The sequence below is a fragment of the Platalea leucorodia genome (genome assembly GCF_965183815.1).
Source record: "Platalea leucorodia genome assembly, chromosome: 10".
In the NCBI taxonomy this organism is placed as follows: Eukaryota; Metazoa; Chordata; class Aves; order Pelecaniformes; family Threskiornithidae; genus Platalea; species Platalea leucorodia.
Window position 1 is genome coordinate 8,524,590 of NC_138832.1, and position 12,880 is coordinate 8,537,469.

Sequence of the window (12,880 nt, forward strand, 5' to 3'; positions counted from 1 at the left end):
TTTTTTTTTTAACCTTTAGGTTTTTCTTTAATAGCAAAAGAATCTCTCTTGTTTGTCATTGCAGTCCAGGACTATTTTTAACACTGCTAATGAGTGACTAAAATGGGGTGGAGTAGCTAAGCCAGCTACGCTGCTCCCAGCCACCCACAAGGTTTATCTGACCATCAGAGGAGGAGCTGGACCAGGGCCATCCCGCACCAGAAGGCAGAGCAAGGCGCCTGCAAACGTGACACGGGCAGAAGAAAATGGCTGTGTCCTGGGACACGCATGGTGAAAAAACGTACAACAGTTCCTGCGGCTTATTAAGAAAAGCCCCAGACTCCTCGCAGGGCAGGCATGTCACACACCGGAGTGTTTTTCTCTGCATTAATCTCTGAACAGGGCTCACAGTGTGTAGTTTGCATCTCATCTGCCCATTGGAAAAAGAGAGGAGAAAAACCACCTGTGCAAAGAAGTTAAGTCTGGACTAGAGCTTCAGCAATGGTACCCAAAGGAAGGCAAATAGCGGTGTCCCACAGGGCCAGTGAATTACCAGAAAATGTAACACCCAGCCCACGTTTGTCCTTCCAGGCAGTCTCTGTAGAGATGCCCTAGCGTTCGAGGAGTCGGAAGCTGTTTAAACGGCTACATCCCCCATCCCTTCTCCTCCCGTCGCCACCATGATTGCTGCATTCAGAGGAGGAACTGAAAATAACCGTGGGAAGTACCAGATGGCAGCTGCTGAATGCAGCGTGCCGTCTGCCAAGTGCTTCGGAGCAAAAGAGCGCACGTACTGAATGGGAATGAAGACACCGGCACTGGAGCATGACGGCAGTATGGCAGCATGGGGAGCGCAGCGCTAGCCTGGGAGGAAACGCAAGAAACACCCCACTCTGCAATATTGTTTGTTCAGAGGAATATATATGTATTTTTTTATATATATATTATAGACATGTATACATAAAAGCCTATGTAATGCAGGGAACTGCTGTGAAATGTTCAAACCTCTATTCATACTAAATCATTAAAGGCAAATTGCACTGATGGGTTAACTGTGTTTATTGCAGAAGAAAAGTAAGATGCCTACGAACGCAGGCACGCTGTCGTGCATGTCGCTGCGGTGGCGGAAGACAAAACGCCGGAGCAGCAGAGCCTCTGCCCCCAGCCCTCTACCCCAAGGTCATCATTCTTCTCACAGCCGGGGAAGAGAGCAAGCGCCCGCGCAGCCAGCGCGGAGCCCAGCACCACGGCTCACAGCGCTGGCGAGATGGGGTCCTGGATAAGATGCCGGCCCTGGGGCTGCCCGGGCACTTGCGCCCTTTCCTTGCCTTTTCCTTGCCACACAGCCGGATGGCCAGGACACGGCCTTGCCAAACCTTGCAGCAATGGCTCAAAGTGTCCCCACGCCAAGGCAGAATCAGTGATGCCTTGTGTCCTTGCAATAAGTGACATGCATTTAAAAACAAGGGTTTTTTTCCCCCCTCGCTGTCCAACCCCACTTGGCTGGTTCACCAGAAACACAGGCTTTATAAGTCACCTTGAATATTCGCAGCTGTGACACGCACAGGACCAAACTGTTCCAAGAAGCACTACGTTTTAAGAGCATTTAGATATACTGTTATATGTCTTTTCGGACCTTAGAGCTAAATTATTTAAGCATTTTCTTTTAGGAGGTATGGCAGAGGGAGATGAAAATAATTTTCCAGTAATTTGAAGCAGTAACTTCACTGGAATTACAACACACGCTAGTAAGACAGATGTACAGAGTACAGCTTGGAAATCTTTGCTTCGGCCCATAGAAGAGGTCAGATTATATCACCACATAGCCTTAAAAATCAGAGAATGAATTGGTTTGTGGATGATGAAAGAAAACTCATTGAAGAGTTATTCCTAACCTTAAAAGAGAAGAAAGGTAATTTTGTAGAAATATTAAAAATGAGTGATTTTCCAGTGCTTATCTATAGGAAGATGTTGCTCTACCTTTTATTAATTCAGTTAAAACAGTTCCTCTTGCATGTGATCTCAGGTTGGTCTAGCTCATGTACATGCTACAGCAAGTTTGTGTCATACAAACTGGGATTTCAAAAATTTTTCTTTTTAAATCAGTACCATAAACATTTAAAGTTGCTGAACTCCAATTATTTATAAAATTACACAAGGTGTTATAACTGAAGCAGACCAGTGGCAGCGTAGATACTTGGTGTAAACAGAGCCACACTTACACCAGCTAAGGATTTGTCCTATAAATCGCCAGCTCTAGGATCTCAAAGGTTAACTTTCCTTAAGCAACTGCGTAGAGCTGCCATATAAAGTTAGTTGTGCTCTTTTATATTACATTAATGTATAGCTAATGAAGAAGGAAAAAATAAACCCAAATCTTTAGCATTTACAATAAAGGCTAAGCAGTCTCTCTTACTGCAGGGATTACATACACAAACCTAAACATCAGTCACATGAGGTTTTACTCACAGTAGCTTCAACAAACATATTTGCCAAGGGCGGGTGGTGAAGCAAGGCGGGGACCTCAACGTGCAGGATCGACGCACGGTTCATGGCTGCCACTTCTGCTGCACGGAGGAGCATCGAGACCACGCGGCAGTCGGCCCTTCGGAGGTCAGTGGGATGCAGTTACCGTGAACGGAGGGATTTTTGCTTGTTCTGGTGACAGAGCCCTTCAAGCTCAATAATTTAAAATTCAACCACGCAGGGTTTATTTAGAAAAAGAACCTTTTACACCTGCAGAGAGCCTGGGAAAACAGACCATTCCCACCTCCAGCTTTTTGCTCAGTGGTATTTTAATCGCATCCAGTGAAGACCCAGATTTCCTCCCAGATCTGGTGTTAATTCACTGTTTTCTAGAGAATGATTACACATTATGAGAAGGCAAAACAGAGCCTTTGGGTATATGCGTATTATAGAGTTTCTGAAGAATGTCCCTGTGAATTGCAAGTAAGGTTACAAATTACGGTGCTTCCAAAACATAAACATGATAATGTGCTTTGCTGATCTGTGGCTGTCTTGAAGTCTCTTGCCCATGGTCTAAGACTATTTTAAACCATACGGAGATATCAAATCAAGATAAGAAGCTGTGGCACTGAATTTATGCTAACTGCATCCCTGCAGTTATCAGTTATTAACTGCATTTTGGTAAGAATTGTGCTTCTTATCAAGAGATGGTAAATGAATAAACACAGAAAGATTAAAAAGTGCTAAGAGTCCTTTTGGAGAGGGCTACACGAAAAGCCTTAAGTAGACGATATTTCTTCACAACAAACATACCATCAGGTTTAATACCACAGCTATTAGACGTTATTTACTGAATAGAAAAAGATGATTTTTCATTCCCCAAATAGTAAATAGTACACGTATTCTTCCAACTGAGAGAAAAAGCACAAAATAGCTGCGGTTCATTTCTTCTTCATTCACAGTTGCAAATAATAAAAGTTCACAGCAAGAACTTTCTCTTTCAGAATGAAGTAGAAACATCCAGTTGCTAGAAGTACAAATCTTGTCTTCTGTCATGAATCTGAATACCTGAAAGACACAGCAGTATCAGGACAGTCAAACAGCATAGTCCACGCAATCTCTTGGGATGTTGTGCAAACAAAATTGCACCTTTAGGTCTGATGCAAGAGGGCCCTTACTAGAATAACCAGAATGACCCATGCAAAGTATCCCCAAAATATTGCACATCAAAGAACCAACATCAGGGTATGACACAGTCTCTTGAGACTAATAAAAAACATGGAAGCCTGAACGCTTTGGGAATAATTTCTTAGAACAACTCTGCTAGCAGTGTGGTGGGTTTGTTGGTGAAAACTGCAGCAATGCTAGCACACAGGTCCAACAGGGACCTCAGCCTGAATCCGGGCGCTCGAGATGCACAGCAAGGGGTGTCTTATCTTTCTGGGATCTGAAGCTTGGACAGCCAGTGCAAAACAGGCGTTGTGAAGTAGCAGGCTGATGGTATAACCACAGAAACTAAGGTAGATGGAGTTAGAAAATCATATATCTGATTTTAATAGAATGTTTCCCTCTTCTCTGCTAATGTAGTTATGGGAGGTGGTGTGTATATCTGGGGGAAAAGCAAGCTTTTAAAATACAGTCTGGAAGCATCTTTAATTCTGTGTGCATAAGCAAGGCAGCTATCCTTCATAGGTGAGTATTAATTTGTTCCAAGCCTGCTGGTTTCATTACTCACCTGCAGTGGCATGGCTTATACTGGGATTTTCTGAACCTTGGTAAGAGCTTGCTTTCCTCTCTGAAAAAAAAATAAAATACTGGAGATGAGCAGAGATTCAACACAGAGCTAAAAGTAGGCAGTAGTTCCTAAAGAAACCTTGTGCTTTTGCAGCCCAGCCTATAGCACAGGTGCTGGAGAGCTCTGTGCTGTCTGGCACAGCAACATACACTTCCATAAATATAAATATCAGCTGTTCTTAAACATGACACAGCGCAAGGAGAAGTATATTTAACAGATAGAGCCAAGAAACAGGGACTCCCACAGCCAGACTAGATGCACACATCCTAAGGACTTGCCAAAGACTCCCTGTGAACATGGGCCAGCCATTTCTTATCTGGTCTCTTTGGGTTGCTTGATAAGCACATGTACGGCGTTACACATGTGGTGTTATGAGGCTCCCCGAATATTCAGAAAGGCCCTGTAAACATCCTGAAAGAAAAGGCTTTCATTGGCAATGGTTGGGGAACATCGAGCTGTTTAATTTCCTTTTCAATTTTTCCCCACTCATTTTCTTCCTGAAATTTTGAACAAAAGTCCACTGTTGTTAGCACTGCTTCCCTTTTTCGATTCCAAAACCAGTTTCATGAAACATCTCCTTTTTTGGAGGAGTCGGTTCCTCGGGCTCCCAAGCCCTGATAGGCTCACATTGCCCCCTTGGGGGAAGAGGGCACCTAACCTTGTTCTTTAGTTAAATCCTAAAAGTCCAGACAGTGTCTTCAAAGTAATTAGACCGTCATTTACCACCTGCAAAAAGTCTAGGCTGCATGCCGGTGCAACACGTATATACAGCCTCAGCTAAATCTATCTAACTACGTATCACGAGCAGGAAACTTGTATTCCAGCTGAAGACGTGCACACTCTCCCTTTTCCACACACAGACACAGAGAGGCATCGGGCACTCCGGCAGGAATGAGTTAGCAAAACACCCGCAGTTGGGGTCCTCATAACGACATCGCTTCAGTACAGCCTCAAAAGAGAAACTGCGGGTAAGACTGCCCGCAGATATAAACGGTACTTTTAGCCTATGTTCTGCCAAATTCCTGCTGATGCAGATTAGAAACTGGGTAACCCGTAGGTATTTCACAGCTGGTTATTTTTCAAAACCTAAGACTCAGGATCACTTCTTCACATGCCTGGTCCTTGTTATCTAGAAGCACCAGGTAGGAAGTGCTGTATTTTTCTAGCAGATTCCCTACACAATTTCACAATCCTTTTTCTTGGAGACCAGTGCCAAGCTGACTGTCCGGGTAACGCCCAGGAACAGCAAGGCAGGCGTACCCGAACAGGGCACCAAGGCTCTGGCCAGGAAGCCTCATCCCAGAGAGCTTCGCAAAGGCAGAAATTACGCACAGGGGAGCAATTTTATCCAGCAGTCCTAGATGCTGTAGGGACATAAGCTCCCGGGAAACAGACTTCAGTCACCAGCCATCTTTCTTCTGCGTACATAGGACTGGGATTCCTACTAATTGTTAATAATAAATAAGCAACAATCATCGCTCCTGCATGAATTGCATTAGCTCTGGGAAATCCACTGCAGAGAGCAATCGCAGCCTTTGACACGCAGGGGAGCAGCGCTTCATGGCAGGCAGTAATTAGCTGGGAGACGAGGCAAGGCCGGCCCACCAGCCCCTTTACCCCAGTCCTTCCAGCTACAGACAGAGACTGGGGAAGGAGAGAAATCCTTGACCTTTCTGGTAAGGGCTGCAGTTTCACGTCCTCTATTCAGAATATCATTAATGCCCTACACAGTAAGACAGGTTGCTCAGGGCTCTTACCTGCCCACCCCTTGCTGGTCATAATACAGGAGCACCTGGTACACACCATACCTGCTGCCTATAAGGTAGAGATCCAGATAGCACTGTGAATAATGTTTATATTCACTTAAAATACCTCCCTAATGTAAGCCAGAAGGTAAAATATTGTGCAAGTGGGCAATGCATATTTTTTGATTAAGCCATACTATGTAGCTAATCAATCCCAAGTACCAGAGTACACATCATGGGTTATCTATTGAAAAAAAACTTCTATGAGCTGGGCTGAAGATGGCTCCAATTTGAGAACCTCAGGAACAGACCGCATTATTTTGTCTCTTTACATAAGATGCCATCAAAGAATAAAGTGATAGTAAGTATTTCCTTACCTCCCCCAGGAACTGAACTTTGACTTATATCTTGTAACCTAGCTGGTCCAGTCACACAAGCAGAACTTGAGTGTTGCTTCATGCTACATTCTTGCATGGATGTTAGGCACCTTTCCTGTTGCAGAAGACCAAGAAGAGAACCGTATTTCCTGTCAGAGATCGGTTCATCTACCGTGTGCAGGTCAGGCAAGGCATGATGATACACCGAACTGGTAAGACTAGGAGTCCCGATCGAAGGGAAGGGCCATAAATCTGCAGGTTGAGTTGGATGACTCCGCAGAGCTGATGGCTGGTATTGGCCTGCCATACCAGCAGCAGAAAAATTCAGGCCAGAATTTGACATGCTTGTTGCAGATGACGACGGATATGGTTTGGAGCAATGTGAAGAGAAATTCCACTGATGGGGAGACACGCTATCTACTTAAAAAGAGAAAGAAAGCATCTGAAGTCTCAGCAATTCTTACTTTTTTCCAAGGAAAATTCCAATGTACTTCTAAGGGAATGCTACCAGATTGCATATTCATTTTTGCAGAAATATATATTCACTTTAGTGCTGCTTATCTTAAAAATCAACGATAAATTCTTACTAAAAGAAGACTAAAACACCACCACCACCAATACTTTCAAACAAATATTACATGTGTTTTCTTACAGGCCACTAGCATAGGCAGGTTTTTAACAATTGCAAGCTTAGATAAATATATTTTTGCTAAGACAACAAATTAAGTCATAACGCACTTAATGCATCTGACAGTGATGGAGACTCTTGGCTGGAAAATGAGGACCCGGTCCTGCCAACAGGCCCATGGAGGGCTTGAGAAGCACCCCAGCAAGCACAGGGATTTACCCAGAAGTCCCAGCTACATAATCCAGGGCTTTGCAAGCATGATTTTCTTGCTTTCTGTTTGCTCACAGTTCCAAATTTAAGCACGCTGCATCTTAAATTCCTTAGTGAAAGCTAGTCACCCCCCATCTAACACCACGCTCACGCATGGAAAGCGGCTCACCGTTCTTCAGGACAACAGTCTTGCCCTTGTGCTTTGTGCTCAGGTCTTGTGGGTTCTTGGCATTGCTTAGAGCTCTAGAAAAATGTTCATCTACGACACTGTTAATATCCCCTTGGAAATACGTAAATACAACACTCTGAGACCCCCATTCTGTTTTCACGGGTTCTTTGCTTTTACACGGCTTTGGAGAGAGCTTCCTTGTTTCTTCCATTTTCAATAACCAGCAGCCCCTGCCAAAAAAACCCAGACCGGTCAAAGAAATACTATTCAACTTGAAGTGCACATTCAGTGGTGAGCCTATCTTCCTCCTGAAACTGGTAGGGCCAGAACAACTATTAGGAATAAGATCAGATTCTTTATCTGGGTTTCTGCTTCTTCCACACACCTTTTCTGTACTAATTTCCATGTTATATACTTCTAATATGAAATACTTTAAGCATAAAACAAAAGGAGAAACCTTTCAATAAATATGTACTACATTTTTCAGAATTGTGATGGGAGCACATTTTTCCCAGTCAGACAAGTTGAATCCAATTAGTCTTTAACTTGTTCAATGCAGTATTTTTTGCTGGTGAGCTCTAAGTTTGATGTAACTGTTCAATATGCAACCTTAGTAAGGGCTACTGCATCCTGAAAAAAAGCGAATGGCTCGGAGATGCAGAGGGCCTGATGGATACCAACCTTGTATGAGTTACCTGTCAATGCCACAGCATCAGCTCTATTGAAGAATAAATGGGCACACCTATCCACCAGCTGTCATTTCTCACCCCTGCCTTCATCCATCTTTATAACCCCGGGTTTAGGACCTAGCACTGTGCAAACATACCCTGAGGATGGAAGTGTGCTGAACGAACTGAAGCACTTAGACAAATAATTCAGAAAATATAGAGGTGCCATTAGCCCTAGATGAAGCTCTGGGTGAACTTATCAAAACGCTTTGGCCAGTTCTGGTTTTTGAATTGTTCAAAAAACACATTGACAAAATGAAAAAAGAACTAAAGAAGAAAAAATACTAATTGGAGCTTAAAATAATATCAACTTTAGATAAGGTAAAGTTCGAAGTACCTTGATCACTCTCAGCACACACCCCCACAAGGAAAAGACTTCTGAGAATAACTAGTTGCTTCACCTGTTAGAAAAAGACACTCAGATTATTGGAAATTCAAATTATGGCAAATTCAAGTAAAAGAAAGGCAAACAAAAAACCTTTTTTGTTTGAAACAACTTACCTAGGAATGTGGTGGGTCTGCCAGTTGCTTAAAACTTTGGTAGCAAGACTGCTAAAACATACACTGTAGCTCAACCAGAAGTTATGGATTTAAGGCAGGAATTACTCTCAAATAGTTTGCAGGAAGTCAACAGAAGACTATAAGACTCCTTTTTGTTCTCCTTAAAAATCTCTGCTGCCAGATATGGTAAGAGTAGGACAAGGAACGTCACTGCTTGCCCTGGAGAAGCATCGTTTTTATGCATTTGTGCAGTTTCTGGCCGCAGGGGAGCTAGTTCTACAACCAGAGCTCATACGTTCTGCTGTAATCAAAATCATATTTAGCAATGCTCAGGCTATGAATGCAGCGAGAACTGCCTGCTGTTTCTATTCAATTTTCCAGTCTCATTGTCAGCTCATCACACTGCATAGCATAATTGATTTACCTTGGTAGCAAAAAAAAAGGCTGTTATTTTTCAGAGACCAGGGAAACCTTCGGCTGATAGCCAGTTGTACGACACAAAACTTAAGGAATCATTAGATTTGTGTTTCCATCCAACTAACCCTGCAATACGCAGCACTGCTTAACCTATTCCAATACATGTATCTGATTTTTTTTCTAATCATAACCCCCCAATCCTGAGAAGCTTCGTAATAAACATTGCACTCATCTGTGTCTCGAAGAGTATTCTGAAGTATCTGCAAAGGCTGCCTCCAAATGGTCTCTCGACGTTTCTTACACATGAAAAGACTGTTCAGGCTGCAAAACCAAGTATTGAGACATTAAGAAATAAGAGGATTAAGGTTATCCAGCCATAATCCACTCCCCTTTTTATGCTTAAGCCTTCATCTACAAACTTCTTGTCTGTGTTTATAATTTCTTCTGTCTAGTTTTGCTTGTTACCTCTACCTTCCCCGTATTCCCGGTTCAGTTCTCCCCTCTTCATGATCCCTTGCTCAGCCATCCCCAATCCCCTGTCATCGACTACCAAATTATGTTCAAACTCAAGAGTTTCTCAGTCCTCATTTTTGGATTTCTATTACTTTGCCTTTCCTGCATCCTTTCTTCAGCTCCAAACCTGAATGCAGGGGCGGGGATGGGACACATACAGGTTGGCCATCAGTTAGGAAATGCAAGGGGATACTCTAACAGTCCTCTGATACAGAAGACCATCTTTCAGAACTTTAAAACTGATCAAACTTTCCCAAACACAGAAACTTAAACTGAAAAACCTTCCTCCCAGTTTACAGGCACCTTCCCAAGGCACACGAGGGGAGCAGGAACTAGTACAACCCAGCCACACAACTGGAAGAACTTCAAGCACAGGAAGAGACACTATTTTTTTCCCAGTCTTGTTTTAGAAAGGAACCCACTGTTTAGGTTAAGAAACTTTCTGGTTGCTCAGCTGGAGGCCAACGCTTGCCATGGAAAATTCCAACCCAAGCGGTGAAAGCTTGGCAAAGTCATCAGCGACCATATGGCCTGAGAAAGGACTACATCAGGCCATCTCGACAGCAAGCAGCAAACCAGCAGTTCCTACACTGCTCCACCACTACACATCAACATACAATTTAAAAAGCATTAGCTCTGGCCCAGAGGTCTGTTTTTTCCTATTCCTCACTCAGTGCAAGCCAGCCATTGCATCCTTGTACCTCTTTATTAACATGCTTAACTTGCTGGTGACGTTAATTGTAAGCTCTTTTAGCACCGTTTATTGGTGCGTAGCAGCTGTCATGCTTGTGTGAATTGTGACCACAGCAGTTACAATGCTAGAAAAGCAATACATTTTTTAAAAGAAAGAATGGTCATTTATCTATTTTTTTTTTCCTCATTTCCCTTAAAAACCTCTCGTGCTTTCCAACAAGTAGCCATAAGAAGGCTGGATGTAACCTAGGTTATATCTCAGTCCTCTCAGTGATCATATGCACGTGAGGAATCCAACGTCCCAAGAGTCAGGACGTAGATGTGGTGCACTGTGGTCTTCATTACCTGAACTCCCCATTCTTCCGTCTTCCAGCAGGAAGTCTGCAAAAAAGGCGGAAATCCTGATTTGTATCTGCCACGAACTGCTGTCAAAATCTAGAAGTGGAACTCAGGATGAAATGGACTCTGCTAACCCCACGCTACTCTCAGAATGGGTTAATTATGGCAAAATAGTGCATGTAATTGTGCAAGTTATTTGTCCTTCAGGTGGACAAGGATGCGTGGTCAACGCAGGCTTAAGAGACATGGTTGTTGTCTGCTCACTGCAAGTGACAATACTTCACAATATTTTTTCACATTCCCCACCTTTGCTAGTACTACTAATCTCCCATCACTGTAGTGTCAGACAGGGAACTCTCTGTTCTCTATTTCATGCAGCCCAAACCAGTTTTAAAAATAAATAAAACAAAAAAATTTCCCCTTCCCAAGTATTAAGCAATAATTTAACAAGCAGGCGTTCTCTTCCATCAAGTATCTTTCAAATAAGGGAACACTTGAGAAAGTCAGTGAATGTACTTTGAAATTATCATTGAATTCTCCTACCTTAACTCACTGTCGCGAGCGGCGTCACACCAGTCAGGTTCTCCAGACGCAGGACGGTCATGCTGTGTCCAGCAGTTTGGGATCCTTCCCCCGGCAGGCTGGGCGCGCTCTGCAGTGACTACAGGAGACAAGCAACGTTCATCAACTCCCTACATGCTTTCTAGCCTCTAGCTGCGAGTGAACTAGGCGTTTCCTTCAGCCTATCTGCTAAGAATGCATGAAATGCACTCCAACAAGTCAACCGGGTTAGGAGGTTTCAGGAATGAGGAAAATAGGATTGTAAGTAGTGTTTTTTTTTTTTTTTTATGACAATGTGTACACAATAAAGACAACAGCGTCTGGACTTCGGAAGAGTTTAGAGATGATAAGCAAGTTGTGGCAGAGAACCAAACTTGGCCAGGGTCAGAAAGGACTTTTATGCCAGGTTATAGCATATTCAGCATTAAGTGTGTAACTACAAACATCTGCAAGAAGGAAAAGATCACCTGTCTCCACGCCAGATAGGCTGGATAACCAAATTTCTCTCTCTCCTTTGCTGGATCTGTTTAGATGACTACAGAAATCTTCAGAAAATAAAAATACCATTCTTGTTCTGTAAGGGCTGTAGCAAGAAACAGGTAGCCTGGGGTTTTTGTAGGTAGTTTACCAAAATTACCAAATCGCAGCCATTCCAGAAATGATGAATTGGGGTCAAATTTGCCAGTCTCAGCTGCAAAAATACACCGGGGAACTCGAGTCACCAAATTGGTGACATGATGTCTTTTATGCAGTAACCTAACAGTTTGCTTACTCACCCAAAAAGGAGGGGAGCACCATCCAATTCCCTCCGCCTAAATACGGATGAATCCGCCCTCTGCCATCTCCCAGAACAACTTAACTACCAGGCTGTGCCATTTCCCGGGACGGTGCTTAGTGTTTTATTGACAACACACTCTGTGCATAAACACATTTGCACTGTGAGGCAGACTGGATTCCAGTCGATCACCAGGGCAAGCGCCCTCAATATCTCAATCATTTGTTCTTTGGTCCCCTTTTCTATGCTGTTTCATATAGCGGAGATTTCTCTGCTAAAGCTTTTCAAGACCTGATTCAAGGATTTCCTCTTAGGCCGGCAGTTAAAGCAGTCGTAAGGTTGTTAGATGGCATCAGTTTAAAGCTCCTAGGTGAACACCCCAAAGAACTACAGGGTAAAAACGGGATTACCTTCCCTATTCCTTTGTAGTTTATGAATTGAAACAAGCGATTTCCAGTGCTTTTTAAGTATTCAAAATGTTAAGCTTTGAACAACAGCAAAAATTTCTTAAAAAAAAAATCTTCATTTCCGAGAATAAAAATTGAGATTCTGCTTGTCCTTAACAAACCGACCCCGCACACACAGTCTCAGTTATAACTACGGTGTCTGCACTCATTCCTCCTCTTATCTTCGTGCAGGGTCCGCTACCGCACCGGGACGCGGTCCGAGACAGAGCCCACAAAGAGGGCACAAATCCCGTGTCCCCCTGTAAGCACTTACAGCTCCAGCGACACGTCTGCCGGGCTCCGTCGGAAAGCTCTGGCGTATTAACACACATACGCTTTACAAACTGAAGTCCCGGTATCTTTTACTGAGGAAAAAAGGAAGACAATTACATTCTCTCAAAACTCATCAGAAAAGACTTGTTTTGTTCAGGAGTTTGTTTATTAAAAAGGTAGTATAAAACACAACCCCTTTAAGAAACAAAATTGAAGACAAATCAAGGGATTCTCAGACGCGGTCACAGGTCTAGATATTATTCAA

At 43.3% G+C, this 12,880-nt stretch overlaps 1 protein-coding gene across 2 annotated transcripts; it reads right to left on the reverse strand.

The window, feature by feature from the left end:
• Positions 1-1,231: 1,231 nt before the first annotated feature.
• Positions 1,232-12,744, reverse strand: VGLL1 (vestigial like family member 1). Of its 2 annotated transcripts, none has more exons than XM_082323135.1 (8): positions 12,617-12,744; positions 11,104-11,221; positions 10,567-10,602; positions 8,435-9,336; positions 7,370-7,599; positions 6,363-6,779; positions 4,181-4,240; positions 1,232-3,513 (listed from the first exon to the last, which is right to left on the reverse strand). In XM_082323135.1, exons 5-8 carry the CDS (start codon positions 7,578-7,580, stop codon positions 3,473-3,475), a joined length of 729 nt encoding a protein of 242 aa, XP_082179261.1. In that variant the 5' UTR covers positions 7,581-7,599; positions 8,435-9,336; positions 10,567-10,602; positions 11,104-11,221; positions 12,617-12,744; the 3' UTR covers positions 1,232-3,472. The 2 variants fall into 2 exon arrangements, with proteins under 2 accessions (XP_082179261.1, XP_082179260.1); XM_082323134.1 differs by having other exon boundaries at positions 6,363-6,782.
• Positions 12,745-12,880: the final 136 nt, after the last annotated feature.

Coding starts and splice junctions, on each gene's coding strand:
- VGLL1 (XM_082323134.1), bottom strand. CDS start 7,580: ATGGAAGAAACAAGGAAGCTCTCTCCAAAGCCGTGTAAAAGCAAAGAA. Junction 6,783..7,369: donor GACTGTTGTCCTGAAGAACG/GTGAGCCGCTTT, acceptor TCTCTTTTTAAG/TAGATAGCGTGTCTCCCCAT. Junction 4,241..6,362: donor AAGTTCAGTTCCTGGGGGAG/GTAAGGAAATAC, acceptor TTTTTTTTTCAG/AGAGGAAAGCAAGCTCTTAC.